At 44.4% G+C, this 17,548-nt stretch overlaps 1 protein-coding gene across 1 annotated transcript in view; it reads right to left on the bottom strand.

Annotated features, from left to right (window-relative positions):
* Positions 1–17,548, bottom strand: part of LOC141055839 (uncharacterized) — a 64,053-nt gene that overhangs the window by 18,140 nt on the left and 28,365 nt on the right. Inside the window, exons 2-6 of the mRNA XM_073552549.1 lie at positions 16,955–17,104; positions 16,646–16,825; positions 16,440–16,563; positions 16,263–16,360; positions 15,974–16,064 (exon numbers count right to left, since the gene is read on the bottom strand). Coding sequence (XP_073408650.1) covers positions 15,974–16,064; positions 16,263–16,360; positions 16,440–16,563; positions 16,646–16,825; positions 16,955–17,104 — 643 coding nt within the window. The remainder of the gene's footprint in view (positions 1–15,973; positions 16,065–16,262; positions 16,361–16,439; positions 16,564–16,645; positions 16,826–16,954; positions 17,105–17,548) is intronic.

The raw sequence follows: 17,548 nt of genomic DNA, 5'->3' as shown, positions 1-17,548 counted from the left end.
GTGGGCAAGTGGTAGTAGGGGCTTGATTACTAGTGATTTTCCAACCTCTAAGTGGTTGGTGACTTTTTGCGGGTTTCCCACCGGACATCATCTGGCTAAGATAATGGTGTTTTAGCTGCAGCATAGGTTTATAGGTTTTATTCTAAACGGGTGGAAGGGTAATTTCAATTATCGTGTTGATGTGACTGAGTGATTGCTCTCTCCCTGAAAAGTATGGTTTGCCCAGGTGCAGATTTTTCATCTCTACAAATCAGGCTGGCATATGGATAGGTAAATTGTGAAGTGTTTTGGAGTCAAGGATTCGCAGTATTTGACGTCAGTGCCAGTTTTGAATTCATTCTGTCTTTTGTCTTTTGTAGTGTGTATGATTTGCCGGCAGGAGGCATACTAGCATGTGGTTAAAATTTTTGAATGCATTCTATGTGTGTATATACTGTATATATATATATATATATATATATATATATATATATATATATTGTGAAATTAGAGAATTGGTTAAACTGGTTTTGTACTGCATACCTTATAATTATAGGATTGGTTGTTAAAATTTGTTCAGGTAGAAAGAGAATTGCTTGAATGGTAATTGCTTTGATTTGTACAGATGTTTCTGATAGTGTGAGATTCGAAATCCATTGTTACTTTTTAGTTAATGTTGTATTAATGTCACTACATTTCTCTGTGAGATGGTTTTTTTAAAATGTTTTAGAGCGAAAGTGTTGAGGAAACAGAAATTTTAACAATTTATCAGGTACTTTTAGACTACGCAGTTTCTGGATACACAAGATTTGTGAAATACTCTGGTGTTAGTTGTTGGTTAATTCCCTATATTACTGTGTTCAAGATAGCTAGACATCACTATGTTCACTGAAGACCCCTTTACTCGGACATAAGGAGTTCATACAGCCTTTACAGTCACATATCCAACTGTTTATAACCCCGTGAGAATTTGTCTCAGGATGCACACACATGTCCCTCAGACGCATTCAGAATTCAGATGATAGAATGGGTGGGAGCAGTCAGTCGATATCTATAAGACAGATATGACCCATAGTGGAGTGAGGAAAGAAAATGTATGTTAAGAAACCCTCTGATCCCGAGGGGAGGAGCATTAGATAAGAAGGAATGGAAGAATGTGTTAATGAGTAGAAAGCAGCATTCTAGCCTCAGGTACTATGAGGTGTTACAGGACCCTGAAGCATTTTATAAGATGGCAGAGGAAGTTAGGAAAAAAAGGCATGAGGAGAGGAATATAACAAAATTGCTGAATTTTATGCAAAACAAATATTTACACAGGAAGATGTGTCAGTTGCAACATCATTTATACTTCTATATACATTCCCGATGACTGGACGTGTGCCAGCCGTCAAACACAGAATATCAGGAGACTTGTTCTGACTGTCAGATGACCAATCCAAGTAGTCTTAGGGTACCGTTACACCTAGCGACTCACCAGCGATCCCGACCAGCGATATGACGCGGTCAGGATCGCTGGTGAATCGCTAGGTGGTCGCTAGTGAGCTGCCACTCAGGCAGATCTCACCAGCGACAGAGCAGGGGTCGGGGATTGCTACTTACCTGTCAGACGCGGCGATCCTGCGTCCTCCCACCCGGCTCCCCGCGTCGCTCGTCGTCACAGCAGGAAGCGCCGCAGGAAGTGGCCGACGAGGAATGGTCCAGCAGCTTCTCGCGCGATCAGCGATAACCAGCGGGGGAGCCGGTCGGAGGTAAGTATCACATGCAGCGATATCGCTAGTAATATCGCTGTAACATCACAAAATCGGTGACTTTACAGCGATATTGCTAGCGATATCGCAGTGTGTAACGGGGGCTTTACCCTCTGTACAACTATTTATATAGACGGCACGCCTTATGCTACATCCTGTCCAGCATCCATTATAGTTCCATTAATTAATGTAGTTTATGAAAAGAATAATGAAGAAAAAGATGAATATGACATGGAGGTATATAATTAAACAGAACAGGAGAAGACAGGAAATAAATAGCTCAGACTGATAATAATCTATAGTATCCATTGTTAAATGGTGGGGGGACATCATCAACATCATCATCATCTTTTAAGCCTCAAAGCTCATACTTTTGTACACAATCTACTCCAGGAGGCAGATACCCTAGTAAGCAGCTTGCCAGACCCCCATTCTCCAGGATGTCATGCAGGGAAAAGAACCTGTGTATAATTTCTTCCACCAATGTAACAAAAAGTTTCTGGATCTCAGATTTGAAATGCAAATTAGTCCCCAGTTGAAAGAAGCTTTGACACCCACCAACACAGAGCTCCAGATTTTAATAGGGTATTGGCATAGTGATTACACAACCCATGAAAGTACGTATACTCTTACAGCCTCCCCCCCACAAAAATACAATAGAGAAACAACATCTCTCACCCAGACAGAGGTTGAGGATACTCCGCTCAAATTCCTGGTGGGTCCCGATGCAATCAGAAGTGTAATCAGGGATATTGATCTATTTGCTGCAGAAGTATGCAGTCTTTCCTTTTTTTTCAGGACACACCTATAGATCATGTGGGCATTGAACTAATGGCACTGATCCCAGACTCAATATTGGCAGGCTGAAAATCCAGTTTGTAAAGGTGGGGCCAAAGCCAGAAGCCCTGCTACCAAGGAAATTGCAATACTCATTTTTCATTTCACAATCTGCAATTATTTTTAACAAGTAATGGATGATACATGACTTGTGTGCTGTCAATAAAGTTATAGTACTGGACACATCTATGGTGCCAAACCGACACACTCTGTTTTTTTTCATCAATTATATTTATTTTTCTATGGTTCACGGTGATTGACCTGGCCAATGCTTTTTTCAGTTTATTTCTACATGCTGCAAGCCAGTACCTGTTTGTTTTCACACATGAGGGCCAGCAATATACTTGGACTATGATGCCTCAAGGGGCACAGTATAGCCTATGTTCACCCGAGCCATGACCACGGTCCTGAAGCCCTGGAAGAGGACACATCCCACTGCCATTCTTTTACAATACATATAGATGACCTCTTCCCCTGACTGAAGACAGCCAAGCCAATACTGCTTTCCTATATATGCAATTTTTTTATAACTATTTTAAGGTTAACCAAAGAAGGCATCAATGGGTTTTATATGCTAAATTGCAATCACATTTTCACAGCTCTAAGGCTATACTGAAACTGTTTTGCCCATTTGTCATGAAGAAGCCTGACCATGCAACTGGAATCCTGACACAGCTTCACGGAGGAAGACAACGCCCTACTGGCTACTACTTTCCAAGATTTGACCCAGTGGCTCGTGGAGTCCCAACCTGCATGAGAGCCGTGTTTGCAACCCATCTGTTCTGGACAAAGCTTCTGACATCCTTATGAGTCGCCAATTGAAGATCCTGGCCCAAAGCACCTGTCTGCCATGCCCTACTCTGCTCCAGAACAACGTCACCATCTCCAGATGTGCTGTCCAGCTACTCTCCTACCTCTGCCAAAGGGGGGAGGAAGATGGAGGATGAAAACCACATCTCTGACACATTAGTGGAAGAGGTAGTCGACTCGGAAATGGCTCAACACGATTGTCTCGCTGTCATGAGGCAATAGAACACCTGGAAGATCCTGACCTGACGCTCTTTGTGGATAGACCAAGGAGGCCGTTCGCACACTGGTATAGCAGTAGCCACAGAAGATACATGCTGCCAGCAAAACCACTGCCTACACCCAAAGGCAGGACTGGAGGCCTTGACAGAAGCATACGAGAGGTCCACTCAACATGAAGCTGTCAAGATCAATCTGGAGGGAAAGAGACTTCATCACAGCTAACGGAACGCCGGTCAGACACCATAAAGCCATACAAGAACTAATGGAGTCCTTGTTGATGCCAGGAAGAGTTGCGGTGGTAAAAGTAAAAGCACACACACTGGAGACACTTCAAGGGAAGCAGTGGGCAACAGACTAGCTGAAGTAACAGCAAAAGAAGCAGCAGTAATACCGCTTGACACAGAAACAGAGGAAAAGGGATAACCCTGGAAAAATATGTTCTGACACTCCAGAAACAAGTATCCAAGGAAGAAAAGAAGAAATGGACCTAAGATGAAGTCACACAGGATGAAATACGCCTAATGATGAACAAGGAAAATTTAAGGCCTCAAACAAAACTCTACATACTTGATGCTATACAGGAAACAGGGGAATCATAGCATAAGAGTTTAGTCTTTCCCTTGGGTCACACACACGCACAAATACACATACACACACTAGCAGGTCCAACAAAACTCAGCCCTATAAGGTCCTACTTGTAGATATTCACAGTTCAGGATTATATTTTGTTCACTATAACTGCCTATATGCAGACTAAGTTTAAAAACAAGTGACTAAAATATATTTTCGAGTCTTTTCATCCATCCCAGATCCTGAGGACCTAGGAGCCCACCAGATTTTGCCCGATGACCGAGTCCTCATCACCAAGAGGTTCAACAGATGTACCCTTGAACCTAGAGATGACAGTCCGTTCCAAGTCCTGTAAACTATCACAACAGTCCATGGGTCCACGCTTCCCACTGCAAGGAGATGCCGGATACAGAGTCCAGTAGCGGCTGCAACTCTTCATCCGTCTGGCACTTATCCTTTTCCTAGCTCAAGGGGTAGTCAGTCACCAAGGGGTAGTCATTTATGAGAAGGGTATACTGACATTCTGGTATAATGACTCCACCCTAAGAGTAACATATCAATTTGACTACTGTCTCACAATAAGAATGTCCAGGCCCCAGGGTACAGTTTGACATCTGGTTAAGTACACAATTCATTTGTGTCACTACTGCTGAAACAGGGGAAGGTTCAAACTGGGAGGATTAGTCACTTGTTGGGTGGCACACTGGTGAAAGTGACTGGAGACATCAACCAGCCCATGCCCTACAATTCAGGGAGAAATGGGGAATAACCCTATTAAGCTGCATGACTCTGTCCAAAGCCCCTTTTAAAGGCCAGAGGGCCCTTCCAGGCCTACCCTTGCCTGCCACCCACTGCCCCAAAAAGGGGTGTATAGTTATGTACCTCACCATTGAGAACCCCTCAAAGAATGACCAAGGGTTATATGTACTAGGTTCAAGTACTAAACTTGGGAGGGAAAATGGTGACAAAAAAAGGTAAATTTTGGCTAAGAAGCATAGATACCAGTGGGGGCACACGGGGGCACCTGACAAATTCAAAGTCGAGAACAAGACAGCAATTGTGTTTAAACCCACCATCCCCGTAAATAAGAATGCAAAGTGGATAAACTATTTATACAATAATCTACAAGGGTTTATAAAATGCACTGGGGATGCCATAAAGGCAATTATTGACCCATTAAGTTTGTAACAGTTATTTTATGTCCTGAGATCATATTTTCCTTAATTCTATGCTGCATAGCTCCATGCCTTAAGAAAATGATGACGGTGACCATGGAAACCACAGTAATCACCATGCATGCCGATTTTGAAGATCCCCTATATGAAAGATACTCCTATGAACCCATGAGAAGAATGCCATATCCACATCCCCCAGAATATGTCTGCCTGAAGAACACCTGCGAGGGAGAAACTAGGATCTGACTTCCTCCTGTGCAAAGTCCGTTAGGAGGGGGTCCATCTACTAGAGATGGGTCGTCTCGTGTATATGGTGAAGATTAGTTAGTTAGGTTCCAGCATTGTTGAGATAGGTAGGCTGGGAGGACAGATCGATAGGTTCGACGAGATTAGGATTTTGATTTTGCATATTTCCAAAGGAGGGACTGTTAAGGGGAGAATATATGGCATATGAATATATACAAGAATCAAAATTATACCACTATATGGACGCTTTGCTCAAATATTAGAATCATGTAGCTTTAAGATATTCTTGTTTTTCTAAGACTTATTTCTGTATTTCTGTATCCACCTAGTCTCATCGAAACTGGGTTAGGCTAGGCCAGAAACGATAATTATGTGCATAATGATTATTTAGCGGATATAGGACATATGAGATCATATGAGATCAATACTAATTTAGTATTTGGGGTAAACAGTAATTTGGAAAAGAACCATGATGTAACACAATGAGACAGCTCGATTTCTGTTATAAAAACTGTACATCTCGGATTAAAGATGGGGAAGAATCATTTGACATGCACGTATAATCTCTGCCACAGATCCAATTCGGCCACAGACAATTAAGATGACTACACATGCATTCTGTGTGCCGTATCATTTATATCAAAGTGAGAATGGGTTATACCTAGACACAGAGGATAGGTCAAGGGAGAGATTTTTAAGGATGGGTGTGATTGAGGTATTATTGAACCATGAGAGGAAGACAACAGTTGTTAGTGACAGGTTGGAGAGGAGGGTTAGGCTTGAGATGAAGACTGTGGTAAGGTTTAGAATGAGGCAGGACGTTATTGGGTCAAGTTCACAGGTGGTGAAACGTGATTTGGAGAATAAAGAGGAAAGTTGATATTCCATGATGGTGAAGTTGGTTTTGGAGGAGACATGAGTACTTATGAGGAGGGGCTGTGGTGACTTTAAGCTAAAGCTTGGCATTACGTTGTCAATCTTCTGCTTGAAGAATGAGGCAAAGTCTTCAGCTGAGAGGAGAGGAGAGGGAGGGGAGCTGGTGGACAGAGGAGAGAATTGAAAGTCTTGAATTGTTAATGATTGTGAGACAGGTATGAGAGATGAGAAGTTGGTTTGTTTTGCTGCAGTGAGCAATTGCACAGCATTTTTACAGCTTCTGTTACTTGACGGGCTACTCCACTCCTTTCTTTGGCAGCCGCACAGCAGTACGCTTTGTATATGAGGTCCAGAAAGAACATGTGCTCCAGTAGATGGCAAGTGCTGCATCATGTGGCCTCTACTCCTCTTCCTCCACCTTAACATCACACACAGTACAGTCCTCAGAGGTAACACGCCAAATAATCTTGTTTTCCCCATGTCACATCTCTCTAACCACCTAACTGACTGTAGGAAATAACAAATGGCTGAGTCTGCAGATCTGTTCACACATTCGATTCCATGGGCATCAGAAGTGTACTCCAAAGATTCACAAGAGGAGGAAATCATCTGCGCTGATGCCCAATTTTTTTTTCAGTTTGATCCATTGCTAGACAAAGTAGGGTCAAAGCAGAAACCAAACCGCCGTCAACAGAAGTTAACCCCGGGGATGGGGGTGATCTTGATGAGATTCAGATACTTGAGGCGCACACGGAGTGTGCTTTGCTGTTAGGCCAGATAGAGGAGGAGGCTGACTCTCAGGGTGAGGAGTGGGAGAACAGAAAGCATGACGATGAGGTAGTAGATCCCACTTGGGGTAAACCCAGATGCATGCAGCTACGTAGCTCAGCAGAGGAGGAGGAAGGCAAGGAGGTTATGTTGCGGTTTCCTGCAAACCCAGAGTTATGCAACTATGACAAGCAATGCATCCTCAACCCCAAATATGTTAGTGGCCAGCAGCGTTCATGGGTCTGCAGTTGCCTAGCTTGGGTCTTTTTTTTAAGACTGTCAAAAATGACACAAATCACGTTATCTGCCATCTTTGTTAAAAACGACAGAGTAGAGTTAAAAAATGCAATAATTTGAGTACTTCATGCATGAACTGTCACATGTGTGATCAACATGTGTTAATCAGGGAATCTCACTGTGTTAAAATGCAGACTAGCACCACCCCATCAAAAGTATCTTCTGATTCTTCCTCCTCCCTCACCATGGCAAGTGTTGTCACATAGGTCTCCGGTCTCAGAACCTCCACTTGTTTACCCACTACAGTCGGTGTAGGAGCCTGTGAGCTGATATGGAAGTGGACAGGCCTTCTGTTTTTGACTGATCTTAGATACCAAGCACACCCCATCTTTCTCAATCTACCGTAACATCTCTGCCTGCACCTCTCTCACAGTCCAGCAGCTTGTCATGTTCACCCTACTCCACCCTATGTCAGCACAGCAGTTAGCCCTCGTTTGTGCAATTGTGCTCACGTAAAAAATTGTTTCCTCCTTCACATGCCAAAGCTAAGAGCTTGAACTTCACCATCTTCAACTCACTAATAATAATAACAACAGTTAAAAGTTACAAAGTTTACGATAATCACACAATTAATGCAAAAATAATGACAACCCTGTTCTTCAGAGCTGAGCTTACAATATATATACAATGAGGTGGGAGTGACACAAAGTACAGGTGCTTATTTACAATGATGGTCCAACCATCTTGAGGAAATGGGGGGTAGATAAAGCTGCATGACCATTCTGGATACGGTTGAGTTTGATGGCGAATTATGTTAAAAGAAGTAGAGAATAGGATATATATATATATATATATATAAAGGAGTTTGATTAGGGAGAAAGGGTAAGAGGTGAGATATCTAGGTAGGAGATTGAACTGAGCCGGACAAAGACTAGATCAGGGGTGTTATAGTTTTTGTGTTTCTCAGAGGTTGAAAGTTGTGAGATGCCATGAGTGGCTAGAGAAAGAATGGGGATGCAGTTCGGGAGGTGGGGCTGTTGAAGTCTCCCAGGATAAGGGTTGGCAATCCTGAGGACATGAAGTGAGGCAGCAAGGCAGAAAAGTTGTCAAGGAAGTGGATGGGTGAGTCCTGGGGACAGTATATTACCGCTACTCTGAGGGAGAGGAGATGGAAGACCCTGATGGTGTGAACCTACAAAGAAGAATAACAACTAATGGGCTTGTATTTATATATCTTTTTTAAAAACAGGATTGGTGGTGGCAGTGTGGAGTGTAGCTTTATAGTGGAGTTAGCAGTGATCGTACAGCAGGATATACACATATTCCATGCATTCTTATCCTGAGGTGGATAAGCCATATGTTCACTACTAGCTTTCTGAGAATTATTGTGAACAGCCTATGACCTCCTCGGATGATTATCGCCCAATCGTATAATTTTCTGGACGATAGCGGCCAGCTGAGAGCGCTTCACTCCAAAGATCACAGCGGGTGGTTCTGGGTGACTTACGGCCTGTGAGCTCTGTGATTATTGGATGGCCAATCCAATCTGTTGGCCTCGGAAAAACAGCCTTTACGCCTTGTCGCTACAGATGGTTGCCGAAAGCTAATGGCCTTCGCAGTCCCCCAGTACCAGTTGCCCAGTCGCCATTACTTCTCTAAGAAAGATGTTCCTGCTCTACACCAGCATATCACAGATATCATCACCCATTCCCTGAAAAATTCTGTCTGACAGGGTGTATTTCAACACTGTCACCTGAAGCATGGACAGGGGCGTTACATCTCGCTGACTAGGCACTGGGTGACTGTGGGCTGTGGGGACTGTCGGGGAAGGGGCTGCGCCACAAATCTTGGAATCCCCAAGGCTTGCAGGGTGCTTGGGTATGGAGAACTAAACCACTACACACAAGAACATGGAGAACTAAACTACTAGACAACAGGGCTTGGTGAAATACACTACTAAATACCTAAAGTTGGCTAACTAAAGCACTACATACCATAAGATGGAGAACTAAACTACTAGATAACAGGAGTTGGAGAATTAAAGTACTAAACATCAAGGGTTGGAGAACTAAACTACTACACACCAGGTGATGGAGAACTAAAGCACTAGACAGTAGTGTCACTAGACACCAAGTCATGATGGAATCACCTGGGCTCACTGGACAAACCTCTGTATTTAATAAGAGTAACAATAATAAACTTTATTTATATAGCGCCAACATATTCCGCAGCACTTTAATATTTCACAGTTCATATACAACAGTCATAGCAATGTTAATGATTATACAATAATTAATGCAATATAATGACGACCCTGCCTGTAAGAGCTCAAAATCTGCAATGAGTTGGGGGTGACAAAGTACACGAGCTTATTAGATGTGTTTTTAGGGAGCGCCTAAAACTGTGTAAGTTGTGGTTAGTCCTAATTTCTTGGGGTACAGCATTCCAGGGAATTAGTGCAACTCATGAGAAGTCTTGGAGTCGGGAGTGTGAGGTACAGATTAATGTGGAGGTTAGTTGAAAGTCTAAGGCTAAGTGCACACGTACCGGAACTCTCGCGGAAATTACAGCGAGAATTCCGGAATTCCAGTCCGCGGGAAAATCGCATTTTAAATTCCCGCGATTTTCCCGCGGAAAAACTAGCATTTTGCAAGCGTATTTAGCTTGCAAAATGCTAGCGTTTTCCAAGCGATCTGTAGCATCGCTTGGAGAACTGATTGACACGTTGGTCACACTCGTCAAACATAGTGTTTGACGAGTGTGACCAACTTTTTACTACTGAGGCTGCCTATGCGGCATCAGTAGTAAAAGATAGAATGTAAAAAAAAATAAAAAAAAACGGTGTTATTCTCACCCTCCGACGTCCCGCGCATCCGTTCCCAGTAATCCTTTGCGAAAATGCCTGCGATGACGTCAGTTCTCGCGGGATCGCGACGTCTCGCGGTAATTCACGATGACGTCGCGCGAATGACCGCGAGACTTCGCGATCCCGCGAGAAGGGACGCCATCGCGAGCATTTTCGCAAAGGACTACTGGGAACGAGAGCGTGAAGAGAAGCGGGAAGGCTGCGCGGGACGTCGGAGGGTGAGAATAACAATATTTTTTATTTTAAATTCTATTTTTTACAGGGATATGGTACCCAAAGCCCGGAGGACAGTCTTCTCTCCTCCGGACCATGGGTACCATCCGCAATTGTTCTGCTTACTTTTCGCATGGTGTGCACAGCCACATGCGGGAAGTAAGCGGAACAATGCATTCCTATGGGTGCGGGATCGCCGCGATTCCGCAAATTAATGAGCATGCTGCGGTTTTTACCGCGAAGCGATTCCGCCGCGGTAAAAACCGCAGCATTAGCACAGCATTGCGGAATCCCATAGGAATGCATGGGATGCTTATTTTTCGCGTTTTCGCGGCAAAATCGCGCGGTTAAAACCGCCGCGGAAACGCGAAAAAAACGCCACGTGTGAACTCAGCCTAACTGTTTAATGCTTAAACGTGGCATGCTTTAAAGACCACGCTATGAGCACAAATAATTTATACTGTGAAATGTGAACTCCTGGCTGGAGCATAATACTAGCCCAAAATAATTCAAATATAAAATGTGGGCTGCTTTATGTAGCACGGTAGTAACAGAAAACATGAGATTTTTTTTTACTGTGAACGAGTTGTATCACGTTTGTAACTGGAAAAAATGTTTTTGTTTTACTCTGTATGAGCTCTGCACACAGCTAAATTTCACCACCACTAAATGACAAGGTGGGATATGGCATGCTGAATCATATTAGCAACTGCAAAAAATATATTTTTTTTTACTGTGCAAGAGCTCTGCACACAGACCAATTTTACCACCACTGAATGACAAAGTGGGATATGGCGTGCTGATTCACGTTAGCAACTGCAAAATTTTTTTTTTTTTTTTTTTTTTTTACTGTGCAACAGGTGAAATCACAGAACAATTTCACCGCCACTGAATGACAAAGTGGGATATGGTGACCTGCATCACATTTAGTAACAGGAAAAAAAATGTTGGTTTTTTTTTTGCTCTACACACAGCTGAATTTTACCCCCACCAAATGACAAGGTGAGATATGGCGTGCTGAATCATGTTAGCAATTGCCAAAAATATATTTTTTATACTGCATGCTGTATCACGTTTAGCAACTGAAAAAATAAGATTTAGAAAGGTCTACTCATGCATGGAGCACAATAGAAGCAGTGCACAACACACTTCTATTAAATGTGCCCTGCTGTCTTTGTCTGCGGACCTCAGAAATGGCACAAAAAAAAAAATCTACTGGAAGCTCGATTTTACAACCACACAGGACATTAGTTATCTAAACTGTCTGAGTTTGGAAAAACAACCGCCTAGCTATCTAGCTAAAATCGATCAGCGCCAAGGCCCAGCGTACGGAGCAGCATCTCTGCGCTGTGCTAGTGACAAAATGGCGCTAAAACAAGATGTCCGCTCTTTATATAGAGGACATGTGATTTCAGCAGCCAATGACACAAGACATTGTGTCAGGACACTGTGGATGTTTCCTGTGACCTGATTGGCTACATGCAATGTGCACATGTAACAAGGTGGCATGGGGTGGTAGTAGTGGGCGAGTCTACTAAGCCGCAGTCAGTGAGCACCCCGGCACCTTGCACATGAAAAGAAAGGTGAAGTCCCAGTCTTGTGGTACAGTTAATTACCTTCAGCACATAGTCACTTTGGTTGCAGGGGACGATGTCTCAGGAAACACCACAAGCCACAGTTCTGTTCCAGAGGTAAAACTTTACTAAGCACGGTGCAAACAAGACAATATTTCCTGCACTTTCCTTGCAGCCTCTGTATATTGCATGGCTTCTATCCTGGTCCCAAACCCCGTAGTTCACATGCGGACGATCCCGATGAGCCAGTGTCTGTCCACGCTGCCCGTCAAGCTAGTGCAGCTTTTATTCCCCCGTCCGGGGAATCCTCTGTCCTTGCTTTGGTGCATGTCCTGCCCTGGGCAAGCCAGCCCGGTCTCTGGTCTAAGAGCAGGAAGTCCTTTCTCTAAGTTCAGAGGCTTTGCACGTCCCCAATTTAACTCCTCTCAACTGTTTAACCCTTAGTACTCTATCCCTACGCTAACATGTACAAATGCAATCACATTACAGTGTAAATCATTAAGAGAACATATACAACACATTACACATTGCAAGAAAATCAGGAAGCCGAACGGTGTTTGTTATTCAGCAGAGAGAAGGCAATTCAGGGTCCCTGCCACCTCCTTACACTCCTCCCTTCTAAAATGATGGCACTTGTAAACTTAAAAAAACAATTAGCATTTGTAAACAATTAGCATTTGTAAACATCAAGAAAGTTAATACAGTTTTTTTTCAACTGTGACTTCGGCTCCACCTGGCTGGAGCCCTAACACCAAAGAGTCCAAGTTCCTTTAATGTGGGTCTGACTGACCCCGGTCCCTTTGCTCCAAGGACCCATATATCACAGCAACGGATTAGGCCCTCAGGCTAGTCCTTTCCTGCTCCAGGTATCCAAATGCAGGAAATCCATGACATACTGGCCCCATGGCCAACTTAACGACAGTTCATATAGTCCTGACCCGGCTCGCACCTCGGGTCCTCCTGCACAGATCTCTCCCATCCCTCCTTTGAGCAGACCATGGGCCTTTAAACACTGGTGGGCTGCTTTTAACAGGGGACAGTCCAGGGTTAAAAGAAGGGTAAAGTTCAAGGTTAAAAACAGTTCAGTTGTTAAAGAAGCCACACTCATAGTCCATAGTGATTAATCCCTGCAGGGTTCTAGTCCCGTAACCTAGCAGGGGGTACACAACATGCACAACTAAAACTTGGAGGAGAGGGAAAGAAAACAGACAAAAAGTTCTTTGCTCGTGACAGCACTGGCCACCACTGACACCCAGTCCTGTTGCCACATAGAGTCATTGCCCTTTCAGAGACGTGGAACAGTCTCTTCCATCCAGCATGTGCAACCGGCACAGCAACATTAAACAAGGCCGCACCAGTCTATACGCGGCCACTGGTTAAATAGTGGGACGCATTTGGACCCTGCACCACAATATACGTGTGAGCTGAGGATCCGCTGGAGGAACATTCTCCAGTATTTCTCCTACTCCGTGCTCCCTCCAGCGGCGGTTCCATGGCTCCCAGATCTTTCGGCTCTGGCGATTCATCTGCGGCTGCCACATTCTGTCCATGCGCCGCTTCCTGCTGTCTAGCTGCAGGGTCCACAATTGCTGTAGTCAGTCGCCTACAACACTGGGACTCCTGCGATCGTCCTTCTTCCAGACTGAAGGTCATCCTTACAGCCACTGCATATGGCCCTCAGGGCCCTTGCTCCTTATCCATGGTGACTCAGTCCCACAATTGAAGGGGACCCGCAAAGGCAATTGATCCGGCATTTACGTATACCGTACCTTCTGTGCCAGTCTCCAGAATGAATCCGTAACCCCTCATGGGGTTAAAGTACCTGATAACGCCGCTGGTCACCCGGGCAGACAAGGCTTCCCCGCCGGGGCGCTGTGACTCCTTCACAATGCGGTATTCTTGCCATTTTTTCTCCTCTATTACTCCTTGGATCCACCGGTCCTCCTCAGGAGAATGTTCTCTGGACTCCTCCAGGTAGGCGCCGGGAGAAGCATCGAGAGTCGGCGAAGATGGCGGGGCTGTGGGAGGTGAGGCAGTAGGAGTTGATAGGAGTCTGGTTGGACACGGGTTCTCTACTCACCGCTGCTGCGCCCAGTGACGATTTCTTCATGCAATCGCAAGAGTCGGAAACTACAGTCACGACGACCCCTCTCAGAACAGCCTCCCGGGTTTTCCAGGTCGTTTCCGGTTCCAGTTCAGCCAGTCCAGGGATATCCTTGTCCTCGACAGCCTGCTTGTCTGACCATCGAAAAGGGTACCACACCTCCCACTTGCTCATCCACAGGTCTCGAGGTGCAGGGAACCTGTCTCCGCCCGGGCCACAGATTCCTTCCAGTCCTGGCATCTGATGCCACCGCGGAAGGACATGCTTCACCTCTGCATGTTGTCAGGCAATGGTGTCCCCTCTCCCGACATGTTGTCTCATCCTTCTGGGCTCCTCCCATTTGTGGGCGGATTCACTTCTGGCTGTTCCACCCATTTTCTCACATTCTGCTGGAAAGGCTGAAACTTCTTCGCCCGCACCCATTTCGAGTGGGAATTAATCACAGTGGGCTGTGGCCTCGGCTCAGGCCACTGCCTTTTCCTTTCGGTGGCAATTTCTTTTCATGACGCCCACAAAAGGCGGCATCGCTCTCTATTTTCGCGCCACTGAATGTCTTCTTCTCGACAGTTTTTGGCGCCATCTTGGACCACAATTCAGTCATCAGTCCACAAGTCCTGAACAATTTTACTGAACACAGTGCAAACAAGACAATATTTCCTGTACTTTTCCTGCAGCCTCTGTATGTTGCATGGCACCAGCTCTTATCTTCATCCCGAACCCCGTTGTTCTCCTGACGACGATCCCACAAAGACAGTGTCTGTCCATGCCGCCCGTCAAGCTAGGGCAGCTTTTATCCCCCCGACCGGGAAATCCTCTGTCCCTGCTATGGTGCATGTCCTGCCCTGGGCAAGCCTACTCAGGCTCTGCTCTAAGAGCAGGAAGTCCTTTCTCTAAGTTCAGAGGCTTTGCACAGTTTCCCTTTTAACTCCTCCCAATTGTTTAACCCTAAGTACTCTATCCCTACGCTAAACATGTACAAATACGTTCACATTACAGTGTAAAACATTAAGAGAACATATACAACACATTACACATTGCAAGAACATTAGAAAACATGAGGAAGCTGACACAACAACGGTGTTCCTTATTCAGAACAGAGAAGGCAATTGATGGTCCCAGCCACCTTCTTAGACACACATAAAGTTAGAAAAATTTTTTACAAGCAAGTCACTACTCTAAGCTCTCCTCAACCACTACCCTCATCAAACATGTGCCCCATGCTCATAATACACCACCACTATCCTAGTCAGAGTGCTGAAGATACTTTAGTGGCAACGCAAATATTTTCCGGAACTTTTTAACTTATGTTACCGATTTTTTCTGATTTGCTAAAAATTTGCTCCTTATCCCGATCACGAATCTGAATGTGCCATATTCGTGCTGAATTTATGTTTGGCGATCGTATTTCGAACATATTCGCGCATCTCTATCTTAGAGGCCGATCATAAAAGTTTATTTGGAAAGATTTTCTAACTTGTTAGCACATTCTACGCTTGCTGTCATTTGACTTTGTAGTTTACAGATACAGGTAACAGTCAGTGATTTCTAATTTACGTAGGAGGGTCCTGCAGGTTGTCTTACAATGTCCAAAATCATTTGATCAGTTATGGGTGAAAGAAAATGTTGTGCTCCAGCGGCAAAATGGTGAACACAAAATTATGATACAGCTGGACTACACCACTGATAAAGCAGCCACAGCCGCTGACTGAGAACAATGTGTGACTTCTCTGCATTTAGTGGTTACTACTCACCTGGGTAGTCATATGTAGGAATCTCCTCTTTACACGGCTTATCACCCCTCACATAAGTCTCCGTAGTAATAATATGGGTCAGATCTTCACCCTGAAACAAATATTGTAAAAGTCACAGACAGATGGAGAAGTCACCTCTATGATCAGCTCTAATACTGCCATCTCAACTGCTCTCATTACACAAGTATAAACCATATAATACTGGTGGATAAAACAAGACTGAGCACAAGACCTTCACAGCCATCTACACATCAAAGGGGAGATCTCATGACACCTTCTCTCCATCTACCTGATCATCCTGAGGAACATTCAGATCTTCTTGTTTACAGTCCTGTGGAAGAAGAGGACGGGGACATCTCTCTTGTGTTGTCCTCTTACTGGCTAGATCTGGAGGAAACAAACACAGGGACTAAATTAATTATTTAAATACAGATAATTATAGGCCTTGTGTATTTAGTCCTATTACCTGGAGATATGAGGGGCTGGGGAACCTCCATCATGACGTCTTTGTACACATCTTTGTGTCCTTCTAAATACTCCCACTCCTCCATGGAGAAATAGACGGCGACATCCTGACACCTTATAGGAACCTGACACATACAATGATACCGTCATCCCCCGATCACTTCATTGCATTACTGTATAATGTCCCAGCATTCCCAGCAGTGTCACCTCTCCAGTCAGCATCTCATTCATCTTGTAGATGAGTTCCAGGATCTTCTGGTCATTGATGTCCTCATGTATCAGGGGGTGAGATGGAGGCACTGTGAATGGCCTCAGAGGTCTTCCCCATCCCTCAGACACAGGGTCCTGACAGCGCTCACTAGAGGTCTTCTTCACTACTGTGTAATCCTGGTTATGGAGAGACACATTAATAAATCTCACTACAGACATTTCCAGAGTCCTCACCTCTCCAGTTCTGTCCATCTGTTATTCCCATAGATAAGAATGATGTAATGTGACGTCATCAGAATCTCTCACCTCTCCAGTAAGCCGGACGAGGATCTCTAGGGTGAGGTGTATAATCCTCTCCGCCATCTTGTCTCTGTCCATATTAATCCTTGAGGAGCAAATCAGGAAAATACTCTTATACAGAAGATCTTCACTGAGAGGATCCAATATTGTAGAGACCTGAATGAGAAGTAGATGAGCTGATGGAACATCATAAAACTCCTGTGTAATAATACAATTACTGGAGATAATCAGGGAAACATATGAGATTTTATTATTTTACAGTATTTAGTTTTCTTCTTTACATCTACTAATAAAACCTATATATTTTAGGCCACAGACAACAAGCAGTTTCTTCCTCGGAGTCGGCAGCTGAATACGTTCCTCATAGACTCATCTTCCATAACGCTAATTCTCGTCTCATTTACCGACACTGGAATCGGCATTAGCAATACTGCAGGAGATATTCATTACACGGGACAGGAGAAATAACTACTTCATGATGAGGACGACATCTTCATCTTCTACTACGGCTCTAGAAACCTATTTGGCCAGAGTCCGTCACTGACTCCATCACCACCGGCCGTCTATATGAAGGTTTCCCGTCTTCCCCGCACTGTAATC

The sequence above is a fragment of the Dendrobates tinctorius genome, unplaced genomic scaffold, assembly GCF_039654945.1.
Source record: "Dendrobates tinctorius isolate UK_male_01 unplaced genomic scaffold, ASM3965494v1 ptg000192l, whole genome shotgun sequence".
Taxonomy (NCBI): domain Eukaryota; kingdom Metazoa; phylum Chordata; class Amphibia; order Anura; family Dendrobatidae; genus Dendrobates; species Dendrobates tinctorius.
The sequence above is the reverse complement of the archived record's forward strand: the minus strand, read 5'-3'. Positions and strand labels throughout refer to the sequence as shown.